This window comes from Rutidosis leptorrhynchoides, chromosome 2 (genome assembly GCF_046630445.1).
Source record: "Rutidosis leptorrhynchoides isolate AG116_Rl617_1_P2 chromosome 2, CSIRO_AGI_Rlap_v1, whole genome shotgun sequence".
In the NCBI taxonomy this organism is placed as follows: Eukaryota; Viridiplantae; Streptophyta; class Magnoliopsida; order Asterales; family Asteraceae; genus Rutidosis; species Rutidosis leptorrhynchoides.
Genome location: NC_092334.1, coordinates 414,401,679 through 414,420,564, shown reverse-complemented (window position 1 = coordinate 414,420,564; position 18,886 = coordinate 414,401,679). Strand labels below are relative to the sequence as shown.

At 34.8% G+C, this 18,886-nt stretch overlaps 1 protein-coding gene across 1 annotated transcript; it reads left to right on the top strand.

Moving 5' to 3' along the window:
• The first annotated feature begins 16,497 nt into the window (after window positions 1–16,497).
• LOC139889159 (uncharacterized) lies at window positions 16,498–16,938 on the top strand. The gene has a single exon (XM_071872122.1). It carries the CDS (start codon window positions 16,498–16,500, stop codon window positions 16,936–16,938), a length of 441 nt encoding a protein of 146 aa, XP_071728223.1.
• The last annotated feature ends 1,948 nt before the right edge of the window (window positions 16,939–18,886 follow it).

Here is an 18,886-nt window from a genome sequence, read left to right as displayed (position 1 = left end):
ACGAGTACGAATACGGGTGCATACGAGTAGAATTGTTGATGAAACTGAACGAGGATATAATTGTAAGCATTTTTGTTAAGTAGAAGTATTTTGATAAGTGTCTTGAAGTCTTTCAAAAGTGTATGAATACATATTAAAACACTACATGTATATACATTTTAACTGAGTCGTTAAGTCATCGTTAGTCGTTACATGTGAGTGTTGTTTTGAAACCTTTAGGTTAACGATATTGTTAAATGTTGTTAACCCAATGTTTATAGTATCAAATGAGATTTTTAATTATTATATTATCATGATATTATGATGTACGAATATCTCTTAATATGATATATATACATTAAATGTCGTTACAACGATAATCGTTACATATATGTCTCGTTTCAAAATCATTAAGTTAGTAGTCTTGTTTTTACATATGTAGTTCATTATTAATATACTTAATGATATGTTTACTTATCATAATATCATGTTAACTATATAAATAACCATATATATGTCATCATATAGTTTTTACAAGTTTTAACGTTCGTGAATCACCGGTCAACTTGGGTGGTCAATTGTCTATATGAAACCTATTTCAATTAATCAAGTCTTAACAAGTTTGATTACTTAATATGTTGGAAACACTTAATCATGTAAATAACAATTTCATTTAATATATATATATATATATAAACATGGAAAAGTTCGGGTCACTACAGTACCTACCAGTTAAATAAATTTCGTCCCGAAATTTTAAGCAGTTGGAGGTGTTGACGTATCTTCTGGAAATAAATGCGGGTATTTCTTCTTCATCTGATCTTCTCGTTCCCAAGTGAACTCGGGTCCTCTACGAGCATTCCATCAAACCTTAATAATTGGTATCTTGTTTTGCTTAAGTCTTTTAACCTCACGATCCATTATTTCGACGGGTTCTTCGATGAATTGAAGTTTTTCGTTGATTTGGATTTCATCTAACGGAATAGTGAGATCTTCTTTAGCAAAACATTTCTTCAAATTCGAGATGTGGAAAGTGTTATGTACAGCCGCGAGTTGTTGAGGTAACTCAAGTCGGTAAGCTACTGGTCCGACACGATCAATAATCTTGAATGGTCCGATATACCTTGGATTTAATTTCCCTCGTTTACCAAATTGAACAACACCTTTCCAAGGTGCAACTTTAAGCATGACCATCTCTCCAATTTCAAATTCTATATCTTTTCTTTTAATGTCAGCGTAGCTCTTTTGTCGACTTTGGGCGGTTTTCAACCGTTGTTGAATTTGGATGATCATCTCGGTAGTTTCTTGTATTATCTCCGGACCCGTAATCTGTCTATCACCCACTTCACTCTAACAAATCGGAGACCTGCACTTTCTACCATAAAGTGCTTCAAACGGCGCCATCTCAATGCTTGAATGGTAGCTGTTGTTGTAGGAAAATTCTGCTAACGGTAGATGTCGATCCCAACTGTTTCTGAAATCAATAACACATGCTCGTAGCATGTCTTCAAGCGTTTGTATCGTCCTTTCGCTCTGCCTATCAGTTTGTGGATGATAGGCAGTACTCATGTCTAGACGAGTTCCTAATGCTTGCTGTAATGTCTGCCAGAATCTTGAAATAAATCTGCCATCCCTATCAGAGATAATAGAGATTGGTATTCCATGTCTGGAGACCACTTCCTTCAAATACAATCGTGCTAACTTCTCCATCTTGTCATCTTCTCTTATTGGCAGGAAGTGTGCTGATTTGGTGAGACGATCAACTATTACCCAAATAGTATCAAAACCACTTGCAGTCCTTGGTAATTTAGTGATGAAATCCATGGTAATGTTTTCCCATTTCCATTCCGGGATTTCGGGTTGTTGAATTAGACCTGATGGTTTCTGATGCTCAGCTTTGACCTTAGAACACGTCAAACATTCTCCTACGTATTTAGCAACATCGGCTTTCATACCCGGCCACCAAAAATGTTTCTTGAGATCCTTGTACATCTTCCCCGTTCCAGGATGTATTGAGTATCTGGTTTTATGAGCTTCTCTAAGTACCATTTCTCTCATATCTCCAAATTTTGGTACCCAAATCCTTTCAGCCCTATACCGGGTTCCGTCTTCCCGAATATTAAGATGCTTCTCCGATCCTTTGGGTATTTCATCCTTTAAATTTCCCTCTTTTAAAACTCCTTGTTGCGCCTCCTTTATTTGAGTAGTAAGGTTATTGTGAATCATTATATTCATAGATATTACTCGAATGGGTTCTCTATCCTTCCTGCTCATGGCGTCGGCTACCACATTTGCCTTCCCCGGGTGGTAACGAATCTCAAAGTCGTAATCATTCAACAATTCAATCCACCTACGATGCCTCATATTCAGTTGTTTCTGATTAAATATGTGTTGAAGACTTTTGTGGTCGGTATATATAATACTTTTGACCCCATATAAGTAGTGCCTCCAAGTCTTTAATGCAAAAACAACCGTACCTAATTCCAAATCATGCGTTGTATAATTTTGTTCGTGAATCTTCAATTGTCTAGACGCATAAGCAATCACCTTCGTTCGTTGCATTAATACACAACCGAGACCTTGCTTTGATGCATCACAATAAATCACAAAATCATCATTCCCTTCAGGCAATGACAATATAGGTGCCGTAGTTAGCTTTTTCTTCAATAACTGAAACGCTTTCTCTTGTCCATCCTTCCATTCAAATTTCTTCCCTTTATACGTTAATGCAGTTAAGGGTTTTGCTATTCTGAAAAAGTCTTGGATGAACCTTCTGTAGTAACCAGCTAGTCCTAAAAACTGGCGTATGTGTTTCGGAGTTTTTGGGGTTTCCCACTTTTCAACAGTTTCTATCTTTGCCGGATCCACCTTAATACCTTCTTTGTTCACTATGTGACTGAGGAATTGAACTTCTTCCAACCAAAATGCACACTTTGAAAACTTAGCGTATAATTCTTCCTTCCTCAATACTTCTAACACCTTTCTCAAATGTTCACCGTGTTCTTGGTCATTCTTTGAGTAAATAAGTATGTCATCAATGAAAACAATGACAAACTTGTCAAGGTATGGTCCATACACTCGGTTCATAAGGTACATGAACACAGCTGGTGCATTAGTTAAACCAAACGGCATGACCATAAACTCGTAATGACCGTAACGTGTTCTGAAAGCAGTCTTTGGAATATCATTTTCTTTCACCCGCATTTGATGATACCCGGAACGTAAGTCAATCTTTGAATAAACAGACGAGCCTTGTAGTTGATCAAATAAGTCGTCAATTCTCGGTAGTTGATGGTAAGTTTATTCAACTCTCGGTAGTCGATACACAACCTGAATGTACCATCTTTCTTCTTGATAAACAAAACAGGAGCTCCCCACGGTGATGTGCTTGGTCGAATGAAACCACGCTCTAAAAGTTCTTGTAATTGGCTTTGCAGTTCTTTCATCTCGCTGGGTGCGAGTCTGTAAGGAGCACGAGCTATTGGTGCAGCTCCTGGTACAAGATCTATTTGAAATTCAATGGATCGATGTGGGGGTAATCCCGGTAATTCTTTCGGAAATACATCGGGAAATTCTTTTGCGAATGGAACATCATTGATGCTCTTTTCTTCGGTTTGTACTTTCTCGACGTGTGCTAGAATAGCATAGCAACCTTTTCTTATTAGTTTTTGTGCCTTCAAATTACTAATAAGATGTAGCTTCGTGTTGCCCTTTTCTCCGTACACCATTAAGGATTTTCCTTTTTCTCGTATAATGCGAATTGCATTTTTGTAACAAACGATCTCTGCTTTCACTTCTTTCAACCAGTCCATACCGATTATCACATCAAAACTCCCTAACTCTACTGGTATCAAGTCAATCTTAAATGTTTCGCTAACCAGTTTAATTTCTCGATTCCGACATATATTATCTGCTGAAATTAATTTACCATTTGCTAATTCGAGTAAAAATTTACTATCCAAAGGCGTCAATGGACAACTTAATTTAGCACAAAAATCTCTACTCATATAGCTTCTATCCGCACCCGAATCAAATAAAACGTAAGCAGATTTATTGTCAATAAGAAACGTACCCGTAACAAGCTCCGGGTATTCCTGTGCCTCTGCCGCATTGAAAACTCTTCCGCGGCCTTGTCCATTCGTGTTCTCCTGGTTCGGGCAATTTCTAATAATGTGGCCCGGTTTTCCACATTTATAACAAACTACATTGGCATAACTTGCTCCGACACTACTTGCTCCGCCATTACTCGTTCCGACACCATTTGTTCCTTTCATTCTATTAACCCCTGGTCCGTAGACCTCACACTTCGCCGCGCTATGACCATTTCTTTTACACTTGTTGAAAAATTTGGTGCAGAACCCCGAGTGATACTTTTCACACCTTTGGCATAGCTGCTTCTGATTGTTGTTGTTGTTGCGGTTATTATTGTTGTTGGGTTGATTATTGTAGTTGCTGTTGTTGTTGTTGTTGTTGTTGTTGTTGTTGGGCCATTTGTTGTAGTTGCGATTGATGTTGCGATTGTTGGGATAGTTGTTGCGATTATTGTTGTAATTGCTGTTGTTGTTGTATTGGTGATTCTTATCACCATTTTCCTCCCACTTTCTTTTGACTTGCTTCACATTGGCCTCTTCAGCAGTCTGTTCTTTAATTCTTTCTTCAATCTGGTTCACTAGTTTGTGAGCCATTCTACATGCCTGTTGTATGGAGGTGGGCTCGTGTGAACTTATATCTTCTTGGATTCTTTCCGGTAATCCTTTCACAAACGCGTCGATCTTCTCTTCCTCGTCTTCGAACGCTCCCGGACACAATAGGCATAATTCTGTGAATCGTCTTTCGTATGTGGTAATATCAAATCCTTGGGTTCGTAACCCTCTAAGTTCTGTCTTAAGCTTATTGACCTCGGTTCTGGGACGGTACTTCTCGTTCATCAAGTGCTTGAATGCTGACGACGGTAGTGCGTAAGCATCATCTTGTCCCACTTGCTCTAGATAGGTATTCCACCATGTTAACGCAGAACCTGTGAAGGTATGCGTAGCGTACTTCACTTTGTCCTCTTCAGTACACTTACTTATGGCAAACACCGATTCGACCTTCTCGGTCCACCGTTTCAATCCGATCGGTCCTTCGGTTCCATCAAATTCCAAAGGTTTGCAGGCAGTGAATTCTTTGTAGGTGCATCCTACACGATTTTCTGTACTGCTAGATCCAAGGTTATTGTTGGTATGTAGCGCAGCCTATACTGCGGCTATGTTTAAAGCAAGAAAGGCACGAAATTCCTCTTCGCTCATATTCAAGGTGTGTCGAGTAGTCGGTGCCATTTCCTTCAAAATAGTCAAATGAAACGAGTTAATCATATAGAATATCAAGAGTAGTCAATAGTATTTCGTAGCGTAATATGAACTTATTTATAAAAGCTCTTTCTTCATATTAGCATTTTATACTCTTTAATTCGGGTTGTACCTACCCGTTAAGTTCATACTTAGTAGCTAACATACCATTTCAACTACTACAATTCTATATGAAAAACTAATCACAAAAAAAATATCATATTCAAACCTTTATACAATAACTTGCAAACTTACAATACCGCTTTTTTTTACATATAGCATGAAATATAGCACATAAAACTTTGATACAAAGTAGTTGCGAAGACAATTCTAGTTAATAAATAAGGCGTTCAGCAAAGGCAATAAAGACACGTAATTCATACGTCCAGAAACAAGTCATGCATTCTGGTTTTACTAATACCACTTCCCATCCTTGGTTTTGTAGAACATAACCGTTGTGACCGATAGTAAGACAATGTGTTGTAACATCGTCAAAAGGATGAAGGTTACGTAATGACCAACAATCTCGTAATAACCTAAAAACCTCATTTCTTACCCCAATTACCGACTCCGTCACTTGTGGGAACGTTTTGTTTAATAGTTGTAGCCCGATGTTCTTGTTCTCACTTTGGTGAGAAGCGAACATTACTAACCCGTAAGCATAACATGCTTCTTTATGTTGCATGTTAGCCGCTTTTTCTAAATCACGAAGTCCTATATTCGGATATATTGAGTCAAAACAATCTCTTAACCTGTTGCGTAAAATAGCATTTGGGTTCCCCGCAATATATGCGTCAAAGTAAACACATCGTAACTTATGGATTTCCCAATGTGATATCCCCCATCTTTCGAACGAAAGCCTTTTATAAATCAAGGCATTCTTGGAACGTTCTTCGAATGTCTTACAAACTGATCTCGCCTTAAATAGTTGTGCCGAGGAATTCTGACCGACTCTAGACAAGATTTCATCAATCATGTCTCCGGGTAGGTCTCTTAAAATATTGGGTTGTCTATCCATTTTGTGTTTTTATACTGTAAAATAGACAAGAGTTAGATTCATAAAAAAAATACTTATTAATACAAGCAATTTTTACATATATCATAAAGCATAAGCACACTATATTGCATATATTACACCACACGAATACAACTATCTTATTCCGACTCGCTCGTTTCTTCTTCTTCTTCGGTTTTGGTTCATTTTGCCAAGTTTCTAGGGATATATGATGTTCCCCTAATACGAGCCGTCATTTTCCACATTAGTTTAGAAAAACCTGGTGGTTTAGAGGTTCTCGGGTTATTGTCACAACTTAAGAAATACGGGTGTTGATGATACATATAAAGTTCATCGGGTTTGGAATCAAATTTCTCTATTTTTATGCCCTTTCCCTTATTGTTCTCTTTTGCCTTATTAAATTGTGTTGGGGTAATTTCTATAACATCATCGGAATCCTTGTCGGGATCCGATTCATCGGAGAATTGGTAATCCTCCCAATACTTTGCTTCCTTGGTGGAAACACCATTGACCATAGTTAACTTTGGTCGGTTGGTTGAGGATTTTCTTCTACTTAACCGTTTTATTATTTCCCCCACTGGTTCTATTTCTTCTTCCGGTTCCGATTCTTCTTCCGGTTCCGATTCTTCTTCCGGTTCCGACTCTTCTTCTGGTTCCTCTTCGGGAACTTGTGAATCAGTCCACGAATCATTCTAATTTACATTTGACTCTTCATTATTATTAGGTGAGTCAATGGGACTTGTTCTAGAGGTAGACATCTATCACATAATATCAAACGCGTTAAGAGATTAATATATCACATAATATTCACATGTTAAAAATATATAGTTTCCAACAAAATTTGTTAAGCAATCATTTTTCAAGTAAACACGGTCGAAGTCCAGACTCACTAATGCATCCTAACAAACTCGATAAGACACACTAATGCAAAATTCTGGTTCTCTAAGACCAACGCTCGGATACCAACTGAAATGTCCCGTTCATATTGATTATAAACGTTCCATATTAATTGATTTCGTTGCGAGGTTTTGACCTCTATATGAGACGTTTTTCAAAGACTGCATTCATTTTTAAAACAACCATAACCTTTATTTTATCAATAAAGGTTTCAAAAGCATTACGTAGATTATCAAATAATGATAATCTAAAATATACTGTTTACACACGACCATTACATAATGGTTTACAATAGAAATATATTACATCGACATATGTTTCTTGAATGCAGTTTTTACATAATATCATACAAACATAGACTCCAAATCTCGTCCTTATTTTAGTATGCAACAGCGGAAGCTCTTAATATTCACCTGAGAATAAACATGCTTTAAACGTCAACAAAAATGTTGGTGAGTTATAGGTTTAACCTATATATATCAAATCGTAACAATAGACCACAAGATTTCATATTTCAATATACATCCCATACATAGAGATAAAAATCATTCATATGATGAACACCTGGTAACCGACATTAACAAGATGCATATATAAGAATATCCCCATCATTCCGGGACACCCTTCGGATATGATATAAATTTCGAAGTACTAAAGCATCCGGTACTTTGGATGGGGTTTGTTAGGCCCAATAGATCTATCTTTAGGATTCGCGTCAATTAGGGTGTCTGTTCCCTAATTCTTAGATTACCAGACTTAATAAAAAGGGACATATTCGATTTCGATAATTCAACCATAGAATGTAGTTTCACATACTTGTGTCTATTTTGTAAATCATTTATAAAACCTGCATGTATTCTCATCCCAAAAATATTAGATTTTAAAAGTGGGACTATAACTCACTTTCACAGATTTTTACTTCGTCGGGATGTAAGACTTGGCCACTGGTCGATTCACGAACCTATAACAAATATGTACATATATATCAAAGTATATTCAAAATATATTTACAACACTTTTAATACATTTTGATGTTTTAAGTTTATTAAGTCAGCTGTCCTCGTTAGTAACCTACAACTAGTTGTCCAACGTTAGATGTACAGAAAAAAAATTGATATATATTATCTTGAATCAATCCACGACCCAGTGTATACACATCTTAGGCTAGATCACAACTCAAAATATATATATTTTTGGAATCAACCTCAACCCTGTATAGCTAACTCCCACATTACTGCATATAGAGTGTCTATGGTTGTTCCAAATAATATATACACATGGGTCGATATGATATGTCAAAATATTTGCATACGTGTCTATGGTATCCCAAGATTACATAATATATTAGAATACATGTATAATACAATATAAGTTAGCTAGAATATGATTAATATAGATTTGTTACCAATTTTCACGTTGCTACAACAAGAAAAATTATCCAATCTTGTTTTACCCATAACTTCTTCATTTTAAATCCGTTTTGAGTGAATCAAATTGCTATGGGTTCATATTGAACTCTATTTTATTAATCTAAACAGAAAAAGTATAGGTTTATAGTCAGAAATATAAGTTACAAGTCTTTTTGTAAAGGTAGTCATTTCAGTCGAAAGAACGACGTCTAGATGACCATTTTAGAAAACATACTTCCACTTTGAGTTTAACCATGATTTTTGGATATAGTTTTATGTTCATAAGAAAAATCATTTTCCCAGAAGAACAAATTTTAAATCAAAGTTTATCATAGTTTTTAATTAACTAACCCAAAACAGCCCGCGGTGTTACTACGACGGCGTAAATCCGGTTTTACGGTGTTTTTCGTGTTTCCAGGTTTTAAATCATTAAGTTAGCACACCATATAGATATAGAACATGTGTTTAGTTGATTTTAAAATTCAAGTTAGAAGGATTAACTTTTGTTTGCGAATAAGTTTAGAATTAACTAAACTATGTTCTAGTGATTACAAGTTTAAACCTTCGAATAAGATAGCTTTATATGTATGAATCGAATGATGTTATGAACATCATTACTACCTCAAGTTTTCTGGATAAAGCTACTGGAAATGAGAAAAATAGATCTAGCTTCAAAGGATCCTTGGATGGCTTGAAAGTTCTTGAAGCAGAATCATGACACGAAAACAGTTCAAGTAAGATTTTCACCCGAAATAAGATTGTTATAGTTATAGAAATTGAATCAAATTTTGAATATGAGTATTACTTTGTATTAGAAAGATATCTTACTGTAAATAAGAAAGATTTCTTGAGGTTGGATGATCACTCTACAAGATTGGAAGTAAGCTAGCAAACTTGGAAGTATTCTTGATTTTATGAAACTAGAACTTGTAGAATTTATGAAGAACACTTAGAACTTGAAGATAGAACTTGAGAGAGATCAATTAGATGAAGAAAATTGAAGAATGAAAGTGTTTGTAGGTGTTTTTGGTCGTTGGTGTATGGATTACATATAAAGGATATGTAAGTTTGTTTTCATGTAAATAAGTCATGAATGATTACTCATATTTTTGTAATTTTATGAGATATTTCATGCTAGTTGCCAAATGACGGTTCTCACATGTGTTAGGTGACTCAAATGGGATTCTAAGAGCTGAACATTGGAGTGTATATACCAATAGTACATACATCTAAAAGTTGTGTATTGTACGAGTACGAATACGGGTGCATACGAGTAGAATTGTTGATGAAACTGAACGAGGATATAATTGTAAGCATTTTTGTTAAGTAGAAGTATTTTGATAAGTGTCTTGAAGTCTTTCAAAAGTGTATGAATACATATTAAAACACTACATGTATATACATTTTAACTGAGTCGTTAAGTCATCGTTAGTCGTTACATGTAAGTGTTGTTTTGAAACCTTTAGGTTAACGATATTGTTAAATGTTGTTAACCCAACGTTTATAGTATCAAATGAGATTTTTAATTATTATATTATCATAATATTATGATGTACGAATATCTCTTAATATGATATATATACATTAAATGTCGTTACAACGATAATCGTTACATATATGTCTCGTTTCAAAATCATTAAGTTAGTAGTCTTGTTTTTACATATGTAGTTCATTATTAATATACTTAATGATATGTTTACTTATCATAATATCATGTTAACTATATATATATATATATATATATATATATATATATATATATATATATATAACTATATATATGTCATCATATAGTTTTTACAAGTTTTAACGTTCGTGAATCACCGGTCAACTTGGGTGGTCAATTGTCTATATGAAACCTATTTCAATTAATCAAGTCTTAACAAGTTTGATTGCTTAATATGTTGGAAACACTTAATCATGTAAATAACAATTTCATTTAATATATATATAAACATGGAAAAGTTCGGGTCACTACACGGAGTAATAGCACTACCTTGTCTGGTTCGGGTTGCCTTCATCTTGGCCGCCATTGATTGTCTTGGTACCACCGGTCTTGCTTCTCCTTCCATTTCAAATTTTGGAGGAGGAACGGGCTCACCAAATTCAGAATATCTCGGCTTGGTTGTACTTGATTCTGAATCAAAAGTTTCCTGCTTTGATGAAGATTCAAAAAGTTCAAGTACTTCTTTTGGAATCCTACCAAGCTTTCTATCAGGTTCTGTAAGCGATGTAAGTAATGGAGAATCTGAACTTCGGGTATATGGCATATGCAACCTAAAATCTGTCAATCACACAACTAACAAAAACTATTAAACGTACCAATTCTATAAGTTTAAAATTCAAAGACTATTAATAATTTAAAAATAATTAAGAAACTACTTAATCACAAATTAGTTAATAATTCTATTTTGACACAAAACTGTCCCCGGCAGCGGCGCCAAAAACTTGATGTGTAAAACGTGGTATATGAATTATCGTATGAAATAGTATGGAAAAATACCGATTAGAGATTGCTACACACTAACGGGCAGTGTACCCGATCGTGTAGTAGTATAGTAAATGGTAAAATCCGTGTATCGTTCCAAGGACAGTATCTAAATCAAATTAGGATTATAGACTAAATTGTGATTATTTAAGAAAATTACAAGTACAAGATATATTTTGGTTTGCCCTTTTACGATAGGCGAATCAAGTGATGAATAAGATTAAAAAGACAATATTTTTGGTATTTTTAGTTTATGAAAACAGAAAGATAGTTTTGAATTCAAATTAAAGAAATATGCTCATCTAGACTTTTTACCCTTAATGTTGAATGTTATTTAGGATTAAGATCGGATTGATTGGTTATGCACGAGAACTAATTAATTGGTTCACCAAGAATAGTCTTGTGCAAACACTCAAACGGGATTACACGACGCAAGTGATGTTCTTGACATCTAAGACCTCCTATTTGTAATCAACTAATTCAACTAGTTTGAAGACTTGAAGAATGATCAAGTCAATGGTGTGTTTTACATGATCCACTCCTATATCAACTAAAGGTTTAACTTAGTTCATTCCCTTGGTCCGATAAAATGCTCAATTCACCCAACCCAAACAATTAACTAAGTGTTATAATAAGATCCCTATAAACGTCACTAGATAAGGCAAATCACTAACACATGTTAATTGATGTAACTAGGTAGTTGAAAGTGTGTATAATAGATTCTAAGGAATTGGTCATTCTCCTAGACAATTACACATACTAATTAAGCTATTCCAAAGTATCTACAAGAGTCGTTCTTACATTCTTATGTAAATTAACCATTTGAACTCAACTTATCCCTTTTGGTAAAAGACGAATAAACACATGTCACTAGGTGTAAATCAATACATTAACTTAACAAGATGATGTTTCTTAATCAAATGAACATATCAACTAGTTGAATCAAAAGGATTAAACTTAACAAGAATGGTTCGTGTATTCAAACATCAAACTATCGTGCATAATTACAATCAATCAATAGTAAACATTCAACATCTCGGTTATTTATCTAGATGAACATAAAATGTACTAGCCAACAAGCATGCTTGAAAACTTAAACACAACAGTAACAAAGATAGAATTCATTGTAAATACAAGATTAACCTTTTAGGAGTAATCTTGGATGAAGTTCTTGAATGATCTTGGATTCTTCGATGATTTGAGTGCTTAGATGCACTTTGATAAGCCCAAGAACTGCTTTGAATCGTATGTTTTCGTCTCTGAGCAGAAAGGAAACTGGTACTCCTCAAATGAAACTGGAAATGGAATTAAACAAGCTAAAAAGTTGGTGAAAAGCACTGTGCACGGCGCGCACAGTAAGGGTGCGTTGAGCGCACTCTCACCTACTTCACTTTATACTTTACAGCTCGACTACGCACGTTCAAATCTGCTTTTCTGTCAAAAGTGCGCGTATGGGTGCGCTGAGCGCACCACTGTGCGCGGCGCGCACCATCAAAAAGTGCGCTTGGCGCACTTTGGTTTTGGCCAAGAAATCCTCTGATCAAATTTATGCAATGTGCGCTGAGCGCACATTTTGGGGTGCGCTGAGCGCACTCTTCTGTCATTGGGTTTCTGGTCTCGTTTTCGATCTCTGAGCTGTTACCATACAATATCTTCATATTTCTTCAAGTTTACAATGATTCTAGACTATATTACAATACTATGAAATACAAACGGAATTACTATGTTTACATATGAAATAAATAACAATAGGACGCGATATTACGACTAAAGATATGACTAATTTGAGTAATATCACCCATCCCCAATTCATCCAGAATAGATGATGGCTAATTGGTTGATCCATTCCGGTCACACTGCTTTCAGAGATTGAGTGAAACTCCATATCGGATTCCGATGAACTTGAACTAGTTAAAGGATCCATCTCGTACAGAGTAGGGAAAAGATTTTTGGAATGAAATAGATTATAGGACTAATTTGGTATTCCTCAATACATAGTTTACACATGTATTTATAATACCTGAATCCCATAAGTTACGGAGGATTTTACGGAAGATGTCAGGCAAAGTTTACTGTAATAGATATGCCAAGATATGAATTTTGTCTATACACTATCTATGCAATCAATGCAGTAAGACGCGTTTAGACTTAAGATGATAGACAGGTAATTTCTGACAAGAATGATAAGCAAAAATCGGTAAGAACAAATACGGTCATAGTCCAGACTCACTAATGCATCCTAACAATTACCAGTTAAACACACTAATGCAAATTCTAGTTCCCTATGACCTCAAGCTCTTATACCAACTGTGACGATCCGTCCAAATCCCTTAGGACGAATACATCAATCATCGATTTCACAGTGAGGTACTGACCTCTACATGATACGTTTTGTAAACATTGCATTCTTTTGAAAAGGCACACCATAATTGAATATCAAATTCCAAGGTTTTTGACGTTTGATGATTTCTACATATAGACAATCACCGTAATTAATAGTTTACAATACTACATTCGTTGATAATGCAGTCAAAATAAGATACATGGTGATGATTTTGTGAATGCAACGTTTTCTCGAATAAAGCATGTATGACTCCATGCACATAGCTTGTATCACATATAAGCAAACAACGAAAGACTTCTAGGAATCTGAGAATAAATATGCTTAAAAGTGTCAACACAAAGGTTGGTGAGTTCATAGTTTTATTGTTGCGCATAATCTGTATATAAAGGTGGATCACAAGATTTTAGTTGTTTCATCCAGAAACGTTTATCAAAATATTCTACAAGATTGAGCACCCTGGTAACTAAAGTTTAACGTATATATAATAAGTACCACTATTTTAACATACATGCAACACACATGTACAATACAAGCAAACCAACGTGTACTAAACTCAAATAGCATACGTCTATTTTATAGTTCAGGCTAGGGTTTCTATACCTGGAACAGACGGGGATGTCAAGCCCTATGGATCCATATATAACTACTCGCGCCCACCAGTTCTTATAACCGGCAGTTACTAGTTACCAAATCTAAGGGATTTTCGGTTCAAACTCGGTGTAGAATTTAGTATGTACTTATATCCATTGCGTTTAAAATAAAGTGTATGTATTCTCAGCCCAAAAATATAGATTGCAAAAGCAATTAAAAAGGGAGCAAATGAAACTCACCTTAGCAGCACATAAGGTCATTCACCGAAATGTGACCGAAACTCGGAATGCAAAATAACCGTAGATCTCAATCTAGAGAACATATGTTGGTCAATACATGTCTAATAAACTAGGTCGGGTCATAGTGCATCACAATCCTAATGCTCGAGAACGACATGCAAAGGTTAACAAAAGTCATCTCAAAAGTCAACCTGACCCAATATGATCTTTAAATCTATACATGTTTATTAACATAGTATAAGTCTTGATAATTGAACGAATTTATAGTTTATCAAACTCAAAATATTATTTATTTTAGGAGCTATATTATATTTGAATTATCATGGCAATCGAACATGATTTTCATATAGTTTTCCAATACTTGAAAAATCAGATTATAGTGTTTATAAAGGACATAATTACGCTGTTCGTCCCTGTGGTTTGCATCAAATAACGCTCGTCGTCCCTAAACTTTGTTTTTTGCACTCGTCGTCCCTCTGCTTGCACTTGTTTTCATCTGTCGTCCCTCCCTCTGACGTCCGTCTCATTTGACCGTTTGCATATGATCATGTGCAACACATGTGAGGGTAAATTGGTCTTTACTTTTTTATCTTTTGTCTAGTCACCATATTTACCTACCATAATTAATGCACCTACCAAATCTTAGTAATTAAAACCAAATTTTTCTTAATAGCTGATCAAAATTCAGAAACATTCAAACCCTAATTTTACTCTCTTACAATGGTTGATAAACTCTGCAATATTAGAGAAGAAGATGATGATTTCGATTATAATCAATTATACAGTAACCACTGTTGCAATTCTATTTTCGTATTTCTACATTATGCTATCTGGTATGTGCATTAACAACGATTTTAACCCCTTTTTTCCTTTTGCAGGTGGATATGAGACTTTGTTTAGTATTAAGTTGCACCATGGAGGAGAGTTTACAGATATACCAGGAAGGAGATATGTACATGGCAGGGTAAGCTATATTGATATGATTGATACTGATACATTCTCAATACATGAACTTAGTGATATGGTCCAGGATTTAGGTCATGATGGTTTTAGTGTCATGTTATTCCACATTCTAAAACCTGATAGTTGTCTAGATTATGGGTTAGAACCATTGGGTAGTGATGAAGATGTCCGTAACTTAAGTAAGTATGTGGCTCAGTTTAAGGAAATTAGTGTCTACTGTGAACATGGTTTGAAACCCAGAGTTAACCCATTTAAGAGTCCAAGTAAAAGGATACCATTTATGTTAGAAGAGATTGAAGAAGATGAAGCTCAAGTCCAAGTCAATGAGTCTGTTGATGATAGTAGTAGTGAAGATGATGAGTTCATTGTAGATGAAGAAAATATGTTTACAGGTGAAAAAGTTGATATGACACAGTTTCATTGTGGTATTGATAAAAATGTAGAATTTATGGGAAATGCATCCAAAAACAAGGCTGATAACATCTGTGAAGAATAACATGAGCCCATTTATGAGTTGAGGGATGATGATTATGAGAGTGACTCACCTTCTGAACAAATTAAGCAGGTTAGAGATATCAATAAGACTTACTTTTATGTTAGTCAAGAATTTGCAAGTAGAGAAGATGTCAAGAAAGCTGTCAACCTGCATGCCATTGAAACTAGAAGAAGTCTAGTTTTGATTAAAAATGATAATATAAGAGTTAGAGCAGGTTGTATAGGATATGTTCCAGAACCTGTGACTACTCAGTCAATGAATGCTCAATCGATGAATGCTCAATCAATGAATGCTCAAATGGTGGCCACAAGCATTAATAGAGTTGGTGTAAATAAGACAAGGGGTGGACCACATGTGAATACTCAGTCAATGAATGTTGGGACCACAAGCACTAATAAAGTTGGTGTAAGCAAGACAAGCACTATTAAAGGGGGTGTAAAGAAGGCAAACAATAAGAAAGAGAGAAAAAGGATTACATCTAAGGATTGTAAATGTCCATGGGTATTACAAGTGTCAAAAGGGGTTGTTTCTGAAACATGGGTGGTTAAAACATTTGAAGACAAACATAATTGCTTACAGTCAAGAGCTATAAAGCAGTGCACATATGATTATCTTGCATCTAAGTTGGTTGATCAATTATCAGGTAACCCTAAAATCCCAATTAAGGCAGTGAAAGCAAAATTTGAGTCTGAACTTGAAATAGGTGTTTCAAAAATGAAGGCTTTTAGGTAGTGAGCAATACCAGACTAATGGTTGTGGACTTGGGTAAAAAGAAATGTGCTTGTGGAAGATGGGAGATAACTGGTATGAGCTGCAAACATGATGTAGCAGCCATTTGGAATTTCCAAGCTAATGATAGTGCTCGTGGAAGACCTAAATATTGGGTTCATGATGTTTATAAGTTGGATACTTGGCACAAAACTTATATGTATACCATTATGCCTGTTAATAGCCGAGATATGTGGTCTAAATCAGTTGAACCTACAACTCTTGTTGCACCAAAGAAGATAGCAACTGCAGGTAGGCCAAAGAAAAACAGGAGGAAAGGATTTGATGAAAAAGAAAGCACTAGCTATAATGGTAAGTTGTCCAGGAAAGGCAAGCCTGTGCAGTGTTCAGGTTGTAAAGAGTTTGGGCATAATGTGAGAGGCTGTAAAACAAACCCACATGGCATCTGGAAGTGGTATTAAGAAGAAATCAAAGAATGCAAATAGTTGAAGAAAGTTAACTGTTGGTATTTGTGTTTTAGTCTTTTGGTAATTTATGTTAATTTGGTCTTTTGGTTAGCATGTAATGACTTATGTTCTTATGACTTTGTTCTCTTGTAATAGTCTTCTGGTCTTTTGGTTAGAAATCTTGTAGTGATCATTGTAAGCTTTTGAATAGATGGTTAGAATCTTTGATAATGCTAAAAACAAACATATATTTCATAGCATTATTCCTCAAGAAAGACAAGCTTTTAGTTGCAAATGTTCTATTTACAAGTGATATTCGTTTAAATAATAAAAGGTGAAGACAAAAGACAGATTCGACGAATTGAAGACGCAAACGACCAAAAAGCTCAAAAGTACAAAAGACAATAAAAAAAGGTTCCAATTATTGACAAGAAACGTCTCGAAATTACAAGAGTACAAGATTCAAAACGCAAAGTACAAGATATTAAATTGTACGCAAGGACGTTCGAAAATCTGGAACCGGGACCAGAGTCAACTCTCAACGCTCGACGCAACGGACTAAAAATTACAAGTCAACTATGCACATAAATATAATATAATATTTAAATAATTCTTATAATTATTTAATATATTATATTTATATTTAAAACCGTCGGTAAACAAAGAGCCAAGCTTGTGTGAGCTGTAAAAGTAAACTCCGCGACTCGCGGAGTTTGAAGGCCAAAATGGCCGCGAGTCGCGGAACCCCAATTTCAGAAACTCCCTATAAAGCTCGCGCATTCTGATCGTAAAAAATCATCTTTTTCTTCTCCTCATTCATACGTAAAATATATATTTATATTTATAATTTATATTTTAATTATAATTATAATTCTAATAATAAGGGTATGTTAGCGAATGTTGTAAGGGTGTAAGTCAAAATTCTGTCCGTGTAACGCTATGCTATTTTTAATCATTGTAAGTTATGTTCAACCTTTTTACATTAATGTCTCATAGCTAAGTTATTATTATGCTTATTTAATCCAAAGTAATCATGATGTTGGGCTAATTACTAAAATTGGGTAATTGGGCTTTGTACCATAATTGGGGTTTGGACAAAAGAACAACACTTGTGGAAATTAGACTATGGGTTATTAATGGGTTTTATATTAACTAAACAATACCTTGTTAATTTAATATACAAACTTATAATTCGACGTATTTATATATAACCACATACGCTTGACTGGGTACGGTGGGCGGGATATCTATAAATACCAATAATTATTCATTTTACCGGACACGGAACTGGATTAGTAGTTAATAGACTTGTTGAAACAGGGGTGAATTACATTCAAGGGTAATTGGTGTAATTGTTAACAAAGTAGTAAAACCTTGGTTTACACGCAGTCGATAACCTGGTGTATTCATTAAACAAAGTATTAAAACCTTGTTACAATTCGAATCCCCAATTAGTTGGAATATTTGACTTCGGGAATAAGAATAATTTGACGAAGGCTTTCGCTCTTTATATTTATGACTGATGGACTATTATGGACAAATCCGTATGGACATATTAAATAATCCAGGACAAAGGACAATTAACCCATGGGCATAAAACTAAAATCAACACGTCAAACATCATGATTACGGAAGTTTAAATAAGCATAATTCTTTTATTTCATATTTAATTTCCTTTATTTTTATATTTAATTGCACTTCTAATTATCGCATTTTTATTGTTATTGTATTTAATTGCACTTTTAATTATCGTACTTTTTAATTATCGCAAGTTTATTTTATCGCACTTTTATTATTCGCAATTTCATTATCATTATTTACTTTACGCTTTAAATTAAGTCTTGTATTTATTTATTATTTTACATTTGGTTTTAACTGCGACTAAAGTTTTAAAATCGACAAACCGGTCATTAAACGGTAAAAACCCCCCTTTATAATAATAATATTACTTATATATATATTT

Bases quoted from the DNA above. Each gene is read 5' to 3' on its own strand.
- LOC139889159 (XM_071872122.1), top strand. From the start codon at position 16,498: ATGGTTGTGGACTTGGGTAAAAAGAAATGTGCTTGTGGAAGATGGGAG.